A 21570-nucleotide genomic window follows, 5' to 3' on the forward strand; every position below is an offset into this window, starting at 1 on the left:
AGGTCGCCAGAGCCCAGCAGGTCGAGGCTGCGGTGGCCGGGAGTGGCCACTGCACTCCAGTCTGGGCGACAGAGTGAGACTCCAACTCAAAAAAAAAAAAAAGACTTAGTGCCAGCCATAGGCAAAGACAAATTTCTAAATTTGTGATGGGTTTTTGTGTGGCTAGATGATAATTTATCACATATATTAGTTTCTATTTGTTCCATTATTCCTGTCTTCAGTTTAAATCTTAAAGAGGTTATGGTAAGCGAATTAAATCTATTCAATATTAATTCTAACAGCAATGATAATGAAAACTGACAGTGTGGTTGATCAAATGGAAAGAAGGTCAGATTACATAGATAAAAAACTAGTGTATAAAACTGGTCTATCACATACTTTGGGGAGATAAAAGATACATTAATTAATATCTCATAGGATCAATGTTCTCCTAAGCAAATAAGCAAATTGTTTCCAGCGAGGATGAGATATATTCATGATGTGTAGGACACACTTAATTAACACATAACTATTTGTTTTACATTGTATATTCTGCTTTTAACAACATATGATTCATTTTTTAAATCTGATTTTAATTTAACTTTATTTTACTGCTACAAGGCAATGTTTCCAATAAGCTCTGCTGCAAATTACCAAACATTTTTGTCTAAAGAATTTTTTTTTACTTTTATTTTTTTTATTTTAAAGATGTGGGGCACAATTCTGGGTTAGGCATACAAATGTTCATTATGCAGGTACCCTTGCTGTGCCCCCGCTCCCCTGGCAGTTTCCCACTACTGCCAATCCCTTTCTTATAGTATTACGATGATTTTTCAAGGTTTGCCTATGAGTGAGAACATGTGATATCCAGTTTTTTGTAAGAAAATATTTTTAGTTTTTTAACTAAGAAGCCAATTCTGATTTTCTCAGGATTAAGAAAAACAAAAACGCTGAGAACAGTGATCAGGTGCCCAATTTTGGTTTTTTTTTTTTTTGAGTTGGAGTCTCACTCTGTCACCCAGGCTGGAGTGCAGTGGCCGCTCCCGGCCACCGCAGCCTCGACCTACTGGGCTCCGGCGATCCTTCCGCCTCAGCCTTCCAAGTAGCCGGAATTACAGGCATGCGCTACCACACCCGGCTGATTTTTTTATTTATTGTAGAGATGAGGTCTTGCTTCCCAGGCGGGTCTCGAACCCGCGGGCTCAGGCAATTCACTCACCTCAGCCTCCCAAAGGCGGGGGATTACAGGCTGAGCCACCGAGCCCGGCTCCAATTTTGTTTTAAAAAGACACCTGCTTAGCGATATAAAATGTATATTTAACAACAAGTGCAAAAATAAAATTGATCATATCTCACTTTTTGATCACATGAAGTGGAACATGGCATGAAGATAAATTTTTAATGAAAAATTTAACAAACATGGAAAACACACTCGTTATCAAAGAAATGCAGAATAAACTATTGTCATGTAATTTTTCTAACATATCGATAATATAAAAAATTTATCTTACTCATAAGAATATAATGAAGTTCATAACTTACTGATAGAAATATGAATTATAACAAGTATTTTGGAAAAACATAACTCAGTTATAAGACTTCAATATTTTTTTAACTTTTGGTAGTTTATACTAAGGAAATAACTCTAAATAGAGAATATTTTAACAAAGCTATTTCTAATAATAAAAGACATTATAACGAATAAATGATGGGAGTTTATAAACACATTTTAATGGATATTACTCAGTGTCCTGGATATCTTTATTTCTTCCAGAACCACTTTTTACTCTCAATTCTTCTCTCTGTCCTCTGGCCTGGAAGTAGTTTGTATAGATGACTTTGATTCTGTTACCCTATGGTCGGTTGTCAAATGGATTCAATCATAGGGAATTTTGTAGGCAACTGGAGAGAGAAAAATGATTTAGGTGTATAGATTCCACTAGCTCTGTCCCTGTGAAGTCATCACAGATTGATTTTGACCCTTGGCTGGAAGGAATATCTCCCTAGTAGACCTTCAGGACTCTCCCACCCATTGTCATTCATCTGTAACTAGTTTCTTTATTAAAATATCATCCATGTATGACAACTGAAGAGTGTCATCGGTATTCTACGAGGATTAACAATAAAAAGTATGTTTGCAAAAGTCAATTTTGAAAACTGTTTAAGCTATACTTCCAAGCGATTAAGAAGTCCAAAGGTTTATTCCACTTCAACAAAGCTGTCTGAAGATGCATAAAAATACAAGAAGAACATATTTACAAATGTTAAACATTTATACATTTGCCTGGCAGACATCCAGTTGATATCCGTTTGTTCTTTTTTCTTTAACATTTTCCTAATGCTCTACAATGAGCATATATGACTTTTATAATGAAAGAAACCTTTCATTAAAATTTTCAGTGACAGCTGGGTGTGGTGGTGGTTCCAGCTCCTTGGAAGGCTGGGGCGGAAGCATCGCCTGAGTCCAGCAGGTCAAGGCTGGGGTGGCCATGAGTGTGCCACTGTACACCAGCCTGGGCAACAGAGTGAGACTCGGACTCAAAAAAAAAAAAAAAAAAAAATTCTCAGTGACTTGAGATAGGAAATCAATATGTAAAACTTTTACTTGGTGAATACTTCAAAAGTACTTTATTTTATATTGCTATCATTTCCTTTTCTCTTTTTATATTTTCATTTTTTTCTTTCTCTTTAATTTTATGAGTGTGAGTATCCTTTCTTTTACTTTAACTCTTGCTTGTAGGCCTTTGTTCCTTTTTCTTTTTCCTCTATAGTCTACCTCTTTTTTCTTATCCTTCTTTATATTTGTTTTACACGTTCTTATTGTTCCCTTTTTTATTCTCATTATTTTCCTGCTCTCATTTTCTTCTTTTTCCCCTCACTTCTACATTTAAAATCATGTCTTAGCACTACCTCCTCTCTGCACTGTTTGACAAAAACGTTGTATGTATTTCTAAATTTATTATGAAAACATGCTCCTTTCCCAGAATATTTTGAAAATGATTTTAAAATTTATTATATTTAATTATACTTATTTTTGTTAATGAGAGTTTATTTTCAGTTTCCATGGATTGACATTTATTCCATGATTATACCTTTAATTTAAAAGTAAAAATTTATCTACTGCCTGGATAGTCATGTATATGTAATTATTTTTTCCCTCATTGATATTTGATTGATAATAAAAGGGAAAAATGAAAAATTACTAATGTATTATACTCACATGGTGTCTCTAGATATGCTTATTTATTGAGTTATTTATTCATTTTCATACAATAAACTATTGCTTGTTTTTTAAAGCCTCCATCTCACAGGATAATCTGTAGTTAGAGATATAAATGTAAAAATTTAACAGATTTTATTGCCCTTCTTGTAATTACCAAATATCAAATAATATTGGCTTATTTTAAATATAAAAATAATTATTTTATCTACAATGATTAAGTGCATTTTTTGGCAACTTAGTTTATAAAAGATAAATATGTAATGGAAGATACAGGATTTAAGTATTCATATTTTAAGCATTTAAAATTAAATGTTCAAGATAGCTTCTTTGGAACTATTCTAATTGTTAAAAAATTGAAGGTTCTTTACATTTTAGAGATGTAAGAAGCCTCTAGGAACATCCGGCCTTCAAGATTTATATTATAGAACAATTTATTTATTTACAGAAGAGGTAGTTTGCCAGTGGTTACACATAGAATTTATAGTTCAATGGAAGAAACGCAAAATTAAATGGCTAAAATAGACTATGCCAATTTTTCTAGTAAAAATGGACACAATTCAGGGAAAGAGAAATTCAGTGAAAATGCATTTTAAGGAATAGGAATGTAGAGGTACAAACAAACAAAAAGTCATAACAATGTTCACATTTGTAAAATAAAAATTGTTCACCATGGCTAGAAAAATACATTTATTAAAAAAACAAAGACATATAAGATTAGAGGGCTAGACTGAAGTCAGATCATAAAGTATTATATTATTCTAAAGGATGTGTAGATTTGGTCAAAAAGGTTCAATGATAAATCACTGACATTAAAAAAAAGTTGATTTTTGTCCACAGAGCAACTGGAAGTACTTGAGATCTCTCTCCATTCCCATTAATAAAGAAATAAAAAGATAAGACATTTAAAACACCTCTTTTCAGAAACTGGAGTATCATCAGTTGTCAGTGTAGGATTCTGATCCTTGAAAGAAGGAAACAAAATTAGTGTTGTAAGTTTCCTGGCTATGTAGTAGACAGGATATTTTGAACTTCATTGCAATAAGGAATAACCTAAGTAGAGCACAATAGTATCCCTGAGTTGAGAAGACAAAAATTGGTATTCAGAGGGGTTGAAGTTTAAAAAGGGCTGGAAAAGTGAAACAGTGAAGAGGAAGAAGCTACATGAAGAAAGAAACCCAGAAATATGCATAGGGCTGTATAGGAATCACCTTGAGTCTGTTGTTGAAAATATCGAGCAAAGTATGCGGCAGAAAACACTCCGGGAACTTGGGCAAAGATGGGGATCACACACTGCTGGGATGTGTTCATGTTACAATTAGGCTTAACAGTGGAATATTTATAAGGAATTCCAGAAGTCTTGCCTATAGGTAATGTTAAACCATCTCACAGGGTAAAAGTCACTCAAACTCACACCTTAAAAAATATTTCTTGTTGAACCTGGTGGCCCACACCTGTAATCCCAGCAATTTGAGAGGTGGGAGCAAGAAGATTGCCTGAGCTCATGGTTCAAGACCAGCCTGGGCAACATGGTGAGACCTCGACTCTACAATAAATCAAAAACTGAGCCAGGCATTGTGGTGCATGTCTGTAGTTCCAGCTACTTGGAAGGCTGAGGTGGAAGGATTGTCTGATCCCAGTAGATCAAGGTTGTAGTGGCCATGAGCGTGTCACTGCACTCCAGTCTGGGTGGCAGAGTGAAACTCCAACTTAAGACAAAAAAAAAAAGTCTTGAAATGATTAACCTGACCTGAAAGTAATTTGACAATCTACCAGAACAAAGTTCAACAATGTTTAAAAGAAAAACAACAGCCGGGCTCGGTGGCTCAGCCTGTAATTCCGCACTTTGGGAGGCTGAGGTGAGTGGATTGCCTGAGCCCGCAGGTTCGAGATCTGCCTGGGCAACTTGGTGAGACCTCATCCCTACAATGAATCAAAAAAATTAGCCGGCATGGTAGCGGGCGCCTGTAGTTCCAGCTACTTGGAAGGCTGAGGTGGAAGGATCGCCAGAGCCCAGCAGGTCGAGGCTGTGGTGGCCGGAGCGGCCACTGCACTCCAGTCTGGGCGACAGAGTGAGACTCCAACTCAAAAAAAAAAAAAAGAAAGAAAGAAAAACAACAAAAATCCCACGTTTGACAATGTAAGCAACACAATGGTCAGCATCTAACAAAAAGAAATACTGACTATGAGAAGTAGAAAATATGATTTATTATTAGGAGTAAGATCAGTGAATAGAAATCGACTCAGAAATGACAGATTTGATAGGACTCACAGACAAATACAGTAAATTGGCTGTTATAAATATATAAAAATATGAAGAAAAAATTAGTATAGTGAGAAAACAAAAAGAACATATTTTGATAAGAGGACTTTGGAAACTTAAAATATTTGAAATAAAAGCTTCACTGAAAAATGCTAAAAACATATTAGACACTAGAAGAAAACATTAGAAGAAAAGATTAATGAATTAGAAAAATATTAATAAACCTTTTTAAAAACACAAAAAATGAAGGAAATAGAACCTAAGGTAATTATAGGTTCATATCTGCACTAATGTCATTTGAAATTAGAGTTAGAATGCAATAATGACCAATAATTTTCCAAATATCATAAAAATTAAGAAATTGTACAACAAACCCAAACCAAGATAAATGGCAATAAGACCACACTAATGCATATCATGAGAAGAATCATAGAAAATCAATGATAAAGAAAACAATGTAAGCTATCTTAAATTTAAAAGCACATTACATCTACACACTTTATGCATAGTAACATGGAATGACTGCAGATATACCATAAAATAAATTAAGTCAAAAGACAATAGAATGAGATATTTAAAATACTGATGAAAAAACAAACAGAACTAAACAAAATTTCTCAAGCAAGTATAACAAACCTAGAACTATTTTTCAAGGAAATCTAAATATCAAGTCAAACCTAGCAGTTTATAAAAAGGATCATACATTATGATCATATGGGTTTACCCAAGGATGTCAGATTGCTGTAGCCTTTAACAATCAATCATTGTAATTCACCATATTACATGACATCTCAAAGAATTTAGAAAAAAATCATTTAATAAATTTTACAAACAATGATAATAGTAAATTAATGGTAATTACTCATTGAGATAGAAATAGAAATTTTTTCAACTTCATAAGTGGTAGCGACAAAAATACTTCAGCTAATATCATGTTTAATAGTTAAAGACTAATGCTTTCCCCCTGGGATTGGGAAATTCAAGAATATCTACTCTCACTTCACCTGTTTCACATTGTAGTAGAGGACTTTGCCAGTAAAATGAATATGAAAAATAAATATAAGTAGTAAAACTGTCTTTATTTGTAGAAAACATACTTTGCACACAAAACAAAAAAGCAAACAATCAAAAAACTGCAACACACAAACATAATAAACTATTGGAAATAAGTAACTTTTTCATGGTTGCAGGTGTAAGTCAATATACAAAGTTCAACTATTTTATAAACTACAACGTAGGGCCGGGATCGGTGGCTCAGCCTGTAATCCCACGCCTTTGGGAGGCTGAGGTGAGTGGATCGCCTGACCCCGCGGGTTTGAGACCCACCTGGGCAGCGAGACCTCATCTCTACAATAAATCAAAAAATTAGCCGGGCGTGGTAGCGCGTGCCTGTCGTTCCAGCTACTTGGAAGGCTGAGGCGGAAGGATCGCCGGAGCCCAGCAGGCGAGGCTGCGGTGGCCGGGAGTAGCCACTGCACTCCAGTCTGGGCAACAGAGTGAGACTCCAACTCAAAAAACAAAAACAAAAACAAAAACAAACAAACAAACAAAAAACTACAACGTAGAATTAAGAAGCAGTTTAAAATACTATTTTAAATAACATCAAATATTAACATCTAAGAATAAATCTACTAACAATATATATCTCCTAAAATTAAAGCTATATAATATTTCTGGGAGAAATTAAAGACTCAAATGGATATAGGCACAACCCCACACAAACACATACACACAAATCAACAACAAATAAATTAAAAAGTTTTGTGCATGTTTGTTATTCGAGAACTCTGTGTGTGTGTGTGTGTGTGTGTGTGTGTGTGTGTGTGTGTGTGTGTTTGTGTCTGTGCATGGATTAGAAGACTCACTATTTTTATTATAAAATCTCCCCAAATAAATCTATAGACTTAATTCATTACCAATCAAAATTCCAACAAGTGACTAATGTTCCCTTCACATTTTTCCAGATTTTTTGTTGTTATTTTATTTTTTATATGTTCTATTACTACATTGTCAAGTTATATTACTCTTCTTTTTCTTCAGTATCTAGCATGTTATTAATTCCACCCAATATAATTTTATCTTAGATCATATTTTTATGTATCTCAGATTCTGCAGTTTTTATTCTTAGAAATATTATATAGCACGCTCATGCTTTTCTACTTTCTTGAACACTTGGAGTATAGTTGAAATCTCTGAATGTCCTAATCTGTGAATTATATAATCTGTGTCATTTCTGGGTTGTTTCTGGGTTATATACATTCTGTTCTCATCCTAAGTTTTTGTATGCTTTATAACTTTGTATTGGCATCAGACATTGTGAATTTTATGTTATTTGGTATTAGATAATGTATTTATTTAAAATATCTTTAAGCAGGCTAGCAATATGATTAGATTTTCATTTTGCAAGTATAAATGATAATTCCAATATAGTAGCAAATGGAGAAAATTTCACTGAAACGAGGAACCTCAATTTGAAAACCGTTGTGGTAATTCCTAAGATAAACGGTGAGTTTCATCAGTAACTTGCATAGTGGCTGTCAAGTTGTAACAACAGGACAATTTCACTGGTTCTTGATTAATTCATAGGAATTAGCTATTTACACCACTTCTTTTGGTTTGCAGAATATTTTATATTGGAAAGTAATTCTATGCTGAGAGAGGCTATTCTGAAGAAGAAGATAGTAAAGTCAGAAATTAAAATCCTTCATATTGACGACTATGGTAAAGTTTTGTGCATGCTATGTTATTAAAAAAAACTTTCTCTGTATCTTATAGTTTTACATGTAAATGACTCTCCATCTTTAATATTTTGCTCTTTCTTTAAAAGAACTTCCTTTACAGTTGTCCTTTCCCAAAGATTTTATGGACCGAAACCAGTATGCTCTTCTATTAATAATGTAAGTATTTTATTTGTTCTTGAAATAAAGGAATCTAAAAATTATATGATCTTCTTATGCCTCCATGACAAAATTCTGATTAAATAAATAACAGAAGTCCTATGTGTGTAGTTAACTGAAGCACTTCTTAAATAAATAACAGAAGTCCTATGTGTGTAGTTAACTGAAGCACTTCTCAGTTTTGTGAATTTCTCAAGGAGTCCATCACTAAATTATGTGTAGAGATGTGTAATTTTTTTGTACTTTTTGCATTGAAAAAAAATTTGCTGCTACTGCTGGGAATAGAGACAACAGGTAGTTTGATTTTTAGCAGTCACTCAAGCCCTATGCTCTTTATCAGTTGTTAATACAATGTTGAGAAACATGCATTACCATTGCTGAAACAATCGGTTATGTTTGCATCACTCCTATCAGTTTTCCCTTCTGGATTCATGGCCAGCCAGAAGCAACTCCCATGTTCAGAAAATCTGACTGGGGTTTTTTGATCTTGAAATTGACTTTAAAACTGAATTCATGCATACTTTTTCTGAGACTATATTATGGCTGTGTATTGTTAGGCACAGAGTCCCCTAGCATCTAATGGGAAATTAACTTGATATTGATTTAGCATTGTGTTACTGAGAGCTATTATTTTTCTTATTAAGAACCCAGACAGCATATTAATATGACAATACTCAAAATTGGCTAGAATTATATCTAGAGTCTTAGTAAGAACAGTGCTTCTCAAAATAACATTATTTATGATTACTGAGGGTGGAGGATACACATACAGTCTGCAGGATAAGATTTCGTGGGTTCAAATTTCCAGGGTTTCACCATTCACTAGCTGTGTGTCCTTGGGCAACTTAATCTCTTGCAAATTTCAGTTTCTCTAAATATAAAATAAGCATTACAATACAAGCTATATCTTAAGACTGCTTTTTATTTAAATGAAATGTGACACATAAATTTCCTTTCATAGTGCCTAGCACATGTTTCATATAATTATTGGGATTTTTTTTTCTTTTTTGTATAGATTTCATTGGTTTTATTTCGGTATTTTAATATATAGAAATAATGTGTCCCTTCATTTTAATAATACAAATAATAAAAAAATATAATACTTAACATTTTCTCTCATTTTAGTGTTCATTCCTGATCCTAATGACTGGACCTCACATAGTTTCTCATGTCCAGACAGTTCTCCTTTGCCCCTACAAGCCAGAAACCTCTGAAAGTTCTTGATGTTTCCTTAAGGAAGTTCTTATTAGCTGTTTCTTCATCTTTTTCTTTGGTCTCTTCACTTTCATCTAGTTTTCTTCTGCTCCCATTTTAACTACATATGTGCATAATTTTTTTGAGGGAAATATACAAGACACTAAAATGAGACAAAAAGAAAAAAATTCGACTTTATCTTCTGTCTTAGTCCTATCTCCCTTTGGGAAAATTACTGTTATTTGCATTCACTGAAAGCCTAAGTTATCTCAGGGAAAGGGACCCACTAGGCACCCCTCAGTATATGATGACATTTAATGTAAAAGATAAAATAACAGACTGCCCTTGAAGCCTGACTCCTTTATGCAGATGGATGTGTAGAGAATTATTTCCACTTGTGTGTATTCAGGGGCTCTAAAAAAGCACACATTGGGGTAAAACCACATGAGCTATAGCTTATCTCTGTTCTCTTATTCGAAGAAGCTAATTGGTTCATTTTTTTAGTATCAAATGTGTACTTTGGTCTGGTTGAGTTTTAGTTCAGAAGAAGAATATGAGAATCTGCACAAGTAGCTAATTTAAAGATTTCTCTAGTTAGAAAGGAATACTTGGATCGTTATTGGAATCACAACAGTAAAGTAAAAATGCTGGTTTTGAAATTAGATAGCACTGAGTTGAAGTCAAAGCTCTAATATTTACTAATACACTGCTTAAATGTTCTAAGCTTTTGTTAGCTTATAAGCAAATTGAAAAAAATAACATGGATAATATTTACAAATAAATACATTACCACATAGTTTGGCAGGGCACAAACACTTGGCAGATAGTGCTTAATAAATTATAAGCAAAATCATAACCATTATTATAGGCAGTTGTATATTTAATACTTAAGTTTATTAATGTAAATATTTAATGAATAATTTAGTATACATAAAGTGATTCAATAGATACTAATACTACTAGAGCAGATAAAGTAGTTTAGTCAGGCCCACAAAATTTACTTTGCTCCTTTTTTAGCTGTTAAAGGAAGAATAAAAATGAGTTTTAAATTATTTCTAGTTTGTTCAGTTTTTATATACTGTTTATAATACGTATTAATTTATGTTATCCAAACTGCTTGGTTTTCTGAGGGAAATTCTCAGGAGTTTTGTAGATTATGATCTACAGAAACCAAGCTAAGGATTTATTAGTTTTAAAATTTATATTTATAAAATAATATATTATTTTAAATTGCATCATTATTCCCAAAAAATATATGCTTGAAAACATATATGGTCAGAAGAGCATGCTTTTTTCTAAAGGATTTTAAAAATTGCTTATAATTTAAAGATATATTTTTTCTCAAGATTAAAAACTATTTTCAGTGACAAGTTGACTTCCTATTTTAAAAATAATATTTTTTTTATAAATAAGTAGTTACACAATGACAAACCATAGAGTGACTATTATTTCAATGAGTCTAAGAGGTGATTTAGTGATTTTATTATCACTACCTGATGGCTATTTGGTGCAGTGTATCTGGTATGCAACAGATTATGAGCCATTTCTTGAATTGTGGAGGTGGGTTTACATCCAGGAAATTCAGTGATAAATGTGTGAGTCGGAGACAGGCTATAGCAAGTACTTAAGTGGCTAAAGGAAAGATAGGCGTTGGAGGAAGTGGCCTGTGGAAACTTGAAAACCCCTTTCTGCTAAATCTTTGTTATGAAACCTCAGGAAAAAAATAGTCCTCTGAAGGCCTTACTTTCTTGGCCATGTGTTTTGATACCCAAAACTAATTTCATGATATTGAAACTACAAGTGAATCAATGGAAACAGGATTGTGTTCAGGAAATCTAAGAAGCATGGCCACCCTAGATGAATATCAGTGGCCTGGATGTGCCATGATCAGTATGGGGGTCATGATCCTCGTTTTCTGAACCACTTCTCCAATTCTCCTTCTAGTTGCCTAGTTATTTTTCTCCAGTCTTTCTGTTTAATATTATAGGAAGTCCTTGAGCCCAGGAGTCTCTTTATTTTTATATTTATTCTATAAACATCTACATAGCATTTACAGCCTCAATTTGTTCTTTTTAAAAATATTATTCTTGGCTGGGCTCGCTGGCTCAGCCTGTAATCCTAGCACTCTGGGAGCTGAGGCGAGTGGATTGCCTGAGCCTGCGGGTTCGAGACTTGCCCGGGCAATTTGGTGAACCCTCGTCTCTACAATAAATCAAAAATTAGTCGGGCGTGGTAGCGTGCATTTGTAGCTCCGGCTACTTGGAAGGCCAAGGCGGAAGGGTCGCTGGAGCCCAGCAGGCTGATGCTGGGGTGGCGGTGAGTGTGCCACTGCACTCCAGCCTGGAGCGAAAGAGTGAGACTCAACTCAAAAAAACAAAAAAAGAAAAGAATAAAAAGAATTATTCTTATTTCCTGTTCATGTATATGTAATTTAATACAATACATGCTTACTATGTTGCTTTTATGTGTTAATGGCTATAGGGAGATAAAAAGTTTGCAATTATCTTGAAGTCTGTGACAGTTGTTTGGATTTGTTCAATACATCTCCACAATGCCTGTCACACACAGAGGAACCTTCGGAAAATTTACTATCTTGTCATTATTGAGTAGTTCAAGACTGAAGGTCAAATATCTTATAGATGCAGCTGTTTATTTGATAAATAAGTATGAATCTAATATGCTTAGATTCTGGCAAAAAGCAATACAGAGAGTAGTGCTGTTATCAACGAATAAGGTTTTTGTTTGTTTGTTTTCTGTCTCCATAAAGAGAAGGATGAACTTAGTTCAGTACAGAGGTCATAATTTTGTACCATTTTCTACTCTTTCATGTTCAAACTGCCCTGCTACACCTAATAACGTTCTAATCCAAGGAGTCAGTGAATGTTCAACAATTTACATTAGTTTCCATATGGAATCATGCCTCCATGACATCGTTTTCTTTCTCTGAATTCATATTCCTTGAAACCCCAGGGAATTCATGGTCATCCATCAGGTCTTATCTTCCTGAAGTTTTCCTCTACTTAAGTCATTCTAACTGGAAAGGATTATTCATTTTTGTCTAGAGAGTCTCATCACTCAATCAATACTTTGTGTGTCAGATTCCTATAATTTGTCCATCTTGATAGAAGTGAGGTGTTTACCCTGTTTACTGTGTTAAACAGCATGATATAATTAATTGATACATTCATAGTTAGTAAAATTGTCTAGTTATTCATATCCACCAGTCAAGATAACATCATCACTGGTCTACTATACACACATTTTCATTTTCTTAAACAACATGAAATATAGTTTAATATTGTGGTTAACATCATGCTTCATATGAGTCAGACATCCTATCTCGCTGGTTCCACTCTAACTTGCTACCTTGTTCTCTACTTGTTAATTACTTCCTTTTCTTTAGTTTATGCTTTGTCCTGTGTGTCTTCATTGTTTTCTACCCTGCTGCTTGGCTGAACTTTGTGAAATCTATATATGAAAATGTAACTCTCCTACAAAAAATCCTCTCATTATTTGTTCTTAAATTGATTAAAGATTCACATTCTCCCTCACACCATGCAATGGTCCTCATATGCTTTCTATTTATCTCTCCATCTTCATCTCACACAGCCACTCCATAAAGAGAAATTTCATCCTCTAGCTCTAAAGAACAAAACAAAAATACTGCTTTATTCTGGGGAACACTATCTCCTTAGTCATTCATCTGTGTGTTGTGACAATCTACCAATTTCCTTAGTTTCCTTGCCCAACTAAAAGAGTCCTATTAATACTTCAAGTCATACTACCAGATAATCCTGTGAGCACTTCTGTTATAAACATTATAACTGAACAGGATTACGGTAGATGCTTTACTGTCTCTTCGATTACACTGCCAACTCTGGTGTTAACAAAAACTTCTTTTGAATTGTTTTGACTTAATACACTAACTGAAGCATTATTCGATAGAATTAATGAATGAATATATGAATACATGAATAAGTTAATGAATCAATTAAACCTGAATTTGTCATCAGGAATATATTAAGTCAAGTTGAAGAAGAGGAAGAAGTAAACGATTTAAAAGTTTATAAGTTTAGCCTTTTGAATGAGTCAGTTTCTCTGCAGTTTAGTTTCCCATTCAGTGGCATGAGTCTTGAGTTTCTCATTTCTCTTACAATCTTTCTTGATAATGCTGAATATTAATTGATTTTATGCTGTTTCTTAACTGTTCCTTTTTACAATTTGATTATTGAGTTTATCTTCTTAAGATAATAATAACTGGTATTAACTACCATCTACTGAGTGTTTATTGTACAAAGGGAATCATGCTGAGAATGTAGAAATACAATCTTTAATCATTATAGAAACCATGCAAGGTAAATACTATTGTCCCCATTTTAATACAAGGAAACTACAATTAAAATATATATTTTCCTGAGTTCATAAACAGTGAAAAAATAGAATTTACACCGAAGATGCATATATCTATTTTTTTGGTTCAAAACTCATGCTCTATTACTTAATACTACCTGCCTATGTAATCCACTGCTTTATGATTATTATTGGCACATTATCACACAATGCCGATCTGAATCATAAGAGGCTTCTCTACAGCCAAATTCTTATGACCTTTGTTCTCTCCACTTAACATTTTATAATAATCTTGGAGCTATAACATTTTCCACTTACACTGTGTTAATGCTTTGGTGTGAAGTATCAGTTACAGGTATCATGAATATTCCACAGGAGAGATCAAATTCTCAGCCCAGATTATTTAATATAATTCTGAATTCTAACCAAAATGTTCACTTTATGGGACTAGTTTTACTATTTATTTCATGGATTTCTAAACTTTTGAGAAGATCAGATTGACAGAGTTGAGTTTGTTTTGTTTCCCAAGGATAAAGACACACATATTTTATAAAAAAAGAAAAAAAACTATAATGTTATTTGATCCTCTATTTTTTTCATGCCTAATACACATCTACTTTGTTTCTTGCAAAAATAACACATGTACTACTTGATATAGATGAAATAAATAGCTCATCTATATCAGGATCTGTCTCAAAGTATTTGTCTCAAAGAATGATTGTTATTACTTTTCCCTTATAATTTGGTTTAAAGCTTAAATTTTAAGTTTCTTATTTTTATGTCTTCCTTATTTAAATGAATGAAAAATGTACTCACAATGTAGTATGTAGAGAATTATTAAGAAGAGAAATGGCAGTGGCATTTAATCTAAGTAGTGGAAGGGGAGAAGGTGATCATTTCTTCAGTTTTTTTCTTGAACATATTTGACCTTGTCCTTTCACAATCTGTAGATAATTCATCGCAAATGTCAACATTAGTTTTCTACCACTATTTAAAGTTGTACAGACTCAAAGTTGATGTATTAAGAAAGTACCATATGGGGAAAAATTCAAATTTAAATAAATGTGTATATAATGCATAAGTTATAGTATTATTTTTAATGATTCTTTTAAATGGAATATATATCATGTGTGAATGTGTATACTCTCTGTATAGATACTGTCTCAGATCTTTTTATCTGTTAATATGAGTCTCAGATATGCATGGATTCATATTAATTATATGAATGATATGATATGGTTTCACGTGAATAATGTGAGTTAATTAAGAATTCCTTTTTAAAACATCCAAGTATACTATGTGTGAGGCCACTGAATGCTTTTTATAAGAAATACTGAACTTTCTAACCTACCCAGCTTTTAGGTTTGGATGGTCACATATTAAGTCATAAATGGAAGGGTATTCCATGTTAAAATTACTCTCTATTTTGAGAAGTTATTTATTTCTTTAAAAAGTTAAAATATAATACGCAATTATTAAAGACATGTTAGAAAGCAATATTAACAATGTTATTAGTTTAATATGATTTTGAAAGTTTAAACTAAATTACTAAGATATGGTGTTTTTTTCTCTTAATAATCCCATACTGCCCCATATTTTAAGGATAACAATGACATTATGTTATTACAGGATTCTTTTATGTATTCTTACCTTTTGGCTTATATATAAAAACATTATATTATTAATCATATGAAGCTATGTAGCATGTAAACAAATGAGAAGAGATGAAGGCTGTCAACAATGATGGGAGGCTAGGCCAGAGCTACAGGTTTTCTCCTAGAACACCACACATAAGAGCAATGAGTAGTGTGCAAAATCACTCACTAGAAATTACAAAGCTTCTAGTAGTAATGAGACTAGGGAAGAAACTCAAAAGCATTGTTCTTTTAAAATAAAATCACAGCCCAAGTGCTATATATATACATATATTTTTTTAGTTGGATTCTCATTTTGTTGACCTGCTGGGCTATGGCAATCCTTCCACCTCAGTCTTTCAAGTAGCAGGAACTACAGGCATGTGCTGTCACAACCGGTGAATTTTTTATTTATTGTAGAGACAAGGTTCTGCCAATTTGCCTGGGCTGGTCTCGAACCCTCGGGCTCAGGCAATCCACTTGCCTCAGTTGCCCAAAGTGCTGGGATTATAAGCTATAATTATTTTTAAAATACTAGTAGGGTGAAGTCTCAATTAATATTTCTATCTGGAATTGATCAATCCTTTTCAGTCTTGAACATGAGCATTTGTGTTTTCCCTTTGAGGGTATTGTCTTCTAGCCATTTTTTTTTCTTCATTTTTATTATGCCATCTTAACCAAAATGATAAGCCTGATCTAAGAGTAGCCTTCCCCATTAATCCACTGTTTAATTTGATGTTGAGTTCTGTGATGAGAACTCTCAGTTGTCACCAAAGAGCCTACTGAATTGCAAGGGAGCATAGTGAATTGGAAGCTGCTACATCAGCCACAACTCACGCTACAGAAAACTATGAAAAGTGCTTCTGTTGACTTTTTTGCTTTTTTCTTAATTTTCTGATTTATTGCTAAGACTTTCTTTTAATTGTGAAAAAAAATGTGTCCCTGATTTTTTTTTTTTTTTTTTTTTTTGAGTTGGAGTCTCACTCTGTCACCCAGGCTGGAGTGCAATGGCACACTCACAGTCACCGCACCTTGACTTGCTGAGTTCATGCAATCCTTCCACCTCAGCCTTCCAAGTAACTGAGACTACAGGCATGCACCACCATGCCTGGATAATTTTTTGATTTATCGTAGAGATGAGGTCTCACCAGGTTGCCCAGGCTGGTCTCAAACCCACAGGCTCAGGCAATCTCTCACCTCGGCCTCTCAAAGTGCTGGGATTATAGGCGTGACCCACTGCACATGGCCTGTCACTGATTATCTCCAAGCATTAATATCTTGAGAAGAGCTGTGCGTGTACCACCATGACACTACATTATACCAATATAATCTTCCTTTTTTTTTTTAATCTCATAGGAAATGTGTTATACCAAATAAACTCATGTGGCACATAACATTTTTGGGGAATAAAAATGCTGAATGTTAAATATAGATATGTGCATATATATAAGTTTATAAGTTATATATACATCTCCATCTATAAGAATACCTTAAAAATGTCAACCTGTATAAAATGTAATTTGAAAAACCGTTTACATATATATATTTAACTTTTTTTTCACAGTATTACAATTACAACAGGGCAGATATTATAATCACTGTTTTACAAGTGGGGACTCTTGAGAATCCAAAATGGTAGCAATTTGTCACATGTCTGATATCTACTAATATTTGAAAACTTAGCAGGAATGTGCATTTCAGGCTTTGTTTTTTCTAAAAATTCTAGGAATAAAGAAATCTAAAGGATACGGTGAAAATTCAGGGAAAGGTTCAAAAGTAAAACTCAGCAAATAAAAGATTTTCAACACCTTAAATTTATAATTTTATTCTGGCTAAGAGTTCCAATTTCATTTTGCTTTGAAGATATAATTGTTAATACACCAGAGATACTGAATGAATATTTTGCTGAGGTCAACCCTTATAATTTTGTTTTCTTAAAGAACTGGGCCTATCTTTTTATCTATGGCTTATAATTTCTTTGCTTCTCTTAGTCTCAGTTTATTACACTGTAAAATGTTTCTGCTACTAATACCTGCCCATAGTTAGTAGCGTAATTTTATTATTCCTATTTAATTGACACAACAAAGTAAACTAAGATTACAAATTCTCTACATTTATATAGCCACATTTTCCAGTTGAAAAATTGCTTTCTAGAATGCAGCCAAAGGATTCTATAGTTAGATAATATATTGTATAACCACCTGCATTACTGAAGGTACCATGATGCCCTGCCTAGGATGAAACACAGATTCAAAGTTTGTGAAGAATTAGCATCCATTTCTATATTATCAATCCATTGAAATGTAGCTCACGTATTGCATACCTCAATATTGAACTCACAACATGCCCATGCTGAAGTGTGCTCTCCTTGAAGATATGGAGAAATCCAAGTTTGCTGTAGAGATTGTCACCTACTGTTTTTTTTTTGTTTGTTTTTTTTTTTTACAAATACATATACTTTGTTCTATTTTTTGTCTAAAATACCCTCAAATTTCTGAAGCTAGCATGTGGAAAACTTTCCATGCTCATTCTTGCTCAGAGCAGAATGGGAATGAGATACGTTCTCCTGTCTTTTGTAAACAAAATGTGTTAACTTTCTTTTAACTGTAAGTGCTTAGGTGTGAACCTCTCTAAATGTTAGAGAACAGATAAAATGCTCTCTTAGCTCTGTGATGATGTAGCTATTTCCTGTAACTTAAAGATCATTAAACCCCTTTTGTTTTCTACTTACCTACACTGTTAGAAATAATCTCAAATGGAAACTGGTCAAAGGATTCAAATTAATGTAGTAAGACTTTGACAGCAAAGATGATTGGAGCTTCCGCTCATTTTATTGTGCAATTTCTGTCTGAGAGATGTCCCTGAGGTCCTTTTCTATTGGTTCTATTCTGATATTTTCATGTGCTGTCTAAGATGTTTACCCTGAGGTTAATTTTGTGTGGATAATGCTAACAGTCCATTTTTGAGTTTTAGAGTTGGCTCATTAATATCCATGCTGTTCAGTGTTTCAACTTGTTTAATGATAAGTTTTTCATTTTTTTGGCTTCCTAATACAGTATAAATAACTTGATTTAAAGAACTGGATTCTTTTTTTCCTCATTATTCTCATGATAGTCGTTCAATTTTTGCATCATGCTAAGGAGAAAATCTCTAACTTTCATTCAAGAGTGAGAGAGAGCAAAATAAGATCAAAGTCCCTTCAAGACAGGAAGATTACTTTGATAGACAATAATTGCTCCTGATATGAGAAAATAATTCTATTAAAAAATAGAAGAAAGAAAAAAAGGGAGAAGTAAGAGAAAGACTAGGGGAAAAATGCAAAAAAAGATTCAGTTTTATGAATGTAAAATACATTCCCAAATTTAGTTATCAAAAAAAAAAAATTAAGACACCAAATATATGTTCTTTTAAAAATGTTTTAAAAACCCTTTTAAAATTCTGTTAAAGGAAAAATATTAAGTGCATTTTTCATGTTCATCTAAAATCAAATAAATTAATGACCTTACAATGTACTGAACTGAAACACTAAGAATAAGTGGAAATAATCAATATTATTTTTATTTAAAATTAAGCTACAGTTGCGTTCAGAGCTATTCTGCATCTTAACAATTTAAAAGTAATTGGTGTCACTAATTCTATTCTCAAGAAGCTTAGAAGGTGGCTTGAACACATGAGTAACAGTATGACAAAAGTGATAGACAGTCAGGGGATACATTATGAGCATGATATGCATGCGTAAATGATATAATGTGGGTTTTTTGTCCATTTGTATGGTCATAATGTTACTGCTAAATAACTATAATTTAAGTCAGCAATGATTTGTGTATGTGACATATAAACTACTATAAATAGAATTATTTAACAGTTTATACATAAAATGAGATTTTTAAATTGTGTGTATCTGTACAAATAAATAGATTAGAACACTGGCTGACATAAAACCACTTGCTATGAGAAACCACGTTCTTGAATAAAGGTGCAGGAATTATTAATGCAGAGTTGCCTAGAGATAGCCATAGTTGGTTAGCTTAGTTTCTGTGAGAGGAATAGAAGGTGAAAGGTCAACTACTAAAGTATTGCCCAGAACTAAGCTAATAATATTGAACACACACCATGCAACGGCACATCACTAAGCAATTTATAAATTTAATAGTATTTAGTTCTTGCCAAAGATCTATTAGGCAGATGCTGTTATCATCCTCTATACCAAACAAAAGCAAACTTAGGCAGAGGGAAAGAAAGTCACTTGTCTAAAGCCACTGGACCTGAGTTCAACTCACTTTGGTTTGATCACCGTTTCACATGTATCTTTTTCACAGTGACATTCTCACCTCATTATAAGTTTTAGGTCATTAATACAGGTAATTTTTCTAATGAGTTGACAATGGACAAGTTTACAAATATATGAGTACAGCTTATTAGAGGCTAATACAATTTGAGAACTTAATTGAAAAGTTTAATTTTCCATGTATTATCAGGTAGGTTTCATCAAAATCATCACTGGAAACAAGATTTTAGGAGCTAGAAGATAGGGTCTCTGTAGATGCATGAACAACCTTGATCATATCAAACATTTTCATGGTTATGACCTATATGAAAAGGAATTTAACCAAAAGTTACATTGTAAATAAATTAGGATGAAAATTTGAAGGTTATATTAATAAGATCACTAATGAAAAAAGATAATGTGAAGATATAGTTCTCTGACAGGAAAAAAAAAGTTTTATGTATTACATGATAAAATAAAATTCATTTAGCCATCCTTTATATAGGAAAATTCATGTATGAGAATAAATCTAACCATTATAAAGAGATTAAAAGAGAAAATTGACCCAGAAGCCCTTAGCCAATGCATTTCTCTATTTTGTATATATTGCTTGAAAGGGGGCAGACTTCATTAGATTTTAGATCTACGTGTGTTGCAGCTAAGTCATCAATGATTGTAAATCTCTATAGAGTAAATTTTTAATTAAGGAAAAACAAATATTATTTAAGCCTACTATATTATGCCAATCTCATAGTCTATCTAAATTCAATTCACGAAGAACAAAATTAGAAGCCATAATAACTGATTATGCTTAAGAATGTAATATATGGCTTTTTGCAAAATCAGCTTCCTTTTCCTTACCTTAATTTTTATTCTGTTCTTTATCCTTCCTTTCACACTCTTTTTTTAGTTCATAATACCTGCAATAAAATTGCAGCACCTTGTTCTCAATGATTCCAGTTCTCAAGCAGGTCCCATGCAACTGAGTCAATCTATTCCATGCCTTAAGAAAGCAAATACTGAGATGAAACCAAAAGCAATTCTCTCTATGTCCCTCCCCTTTTTCCACTGCTCCAACTGTATTAATGTACTGTATTAATTAGTGATCTTAACTATTTACCAAATATTAATTAATAATTAAAAAACAATGGATTAAAATAAAAAGAGTATATAATTGCTCGTGATAACTCAGCAGATTGGTAATAAAGTCAAGCACCAAAACCTTTGCCCACTGAATTTAAATTCAACTCTCTTTTCATGAATTTAAATGGCACTGGTGAACCTGATCAAACATGTAGTTTGAACAAATCTCTGGACTTTAATTCAGTTTTGGTATAAATGATATTTTGTTATGTCATAAAGCGATAGCTTGTTCTGTCATTTTAAAGATCTATTGGGTATTGTTTATTTTATTTCTTTCTTTCTGTATTTTATTATGCGCTCATATTGTGAACTCCTCAGCATTGAAAGTATTGAAACAGATGAGGATTCTGACCTTGAAGACCTTAACTTCTAAGAAAAGTTTAGTCTTAATTTGTTTCTGTTGCCTGTGTGAGAAAATAGACAGGTTTTGTATTGTTGTGACCTTTCCACTACTTAGAACAGATAGAATTGTTTTTTTCACCACAAATTTCAACAAAACTGTCTGTCCCCACTTCCAACCTTGAAACACCCTCCTTACAATGGGTCCCTAGAGATTTCTAAGACTGAGATAAAAAAGCAAAATAGTGTAGAAGGAAAATAAGGAAGACACAGACTACACAGTC

At 33.1% G+C, this 21570-nt stretch overlaps 1 protein-coding gene across 5 annotated transcripts in view; it reads left to right on the plus strand.

The window, feature by feature from the left end:
* The window catches only part of DPP10 (dipeptidyl peptidase like 10), a 579521-nt gene that overhangs the window by 529894 nt on the left and 28057 nt on the right, over positions 1-21570 (plus strand). For all 5 annotated transcript variants that reach the window (XM_021715500.1, XM_021715502.1, XM_021715501.1 and 2 more), the window contains 2 exons: positions 8085-8183; positions 8290-8359. In XM_021715500.1, coding sequence (XP_021571175.1) covers positions 8085-8183; positions 8290-8359 — 169 coding nt within the window. The remainder of the gene's footprint in view (positions 1-8084; positions 8184-8289; positions 8360-21570) is intronic.

The sequence above is a fragment of the Carlito syrichta genome, unplaced genomic scaffold (assembly GCF_000164805.1).
Source record: "Carlito syrichta isolate Samal-C Ts95f unplaced genomic scaffold, Tarsius_syrichta-2.0.1 Scaffold307170, whole genome shotgun sequence".
NCBI classification, from domain to species: domain Eukaryota; kingdom Metazoa; phylum Chordata; class Mammalia; order Primates; family Tarsiidae; genus Carlito; species Carlito syrichta.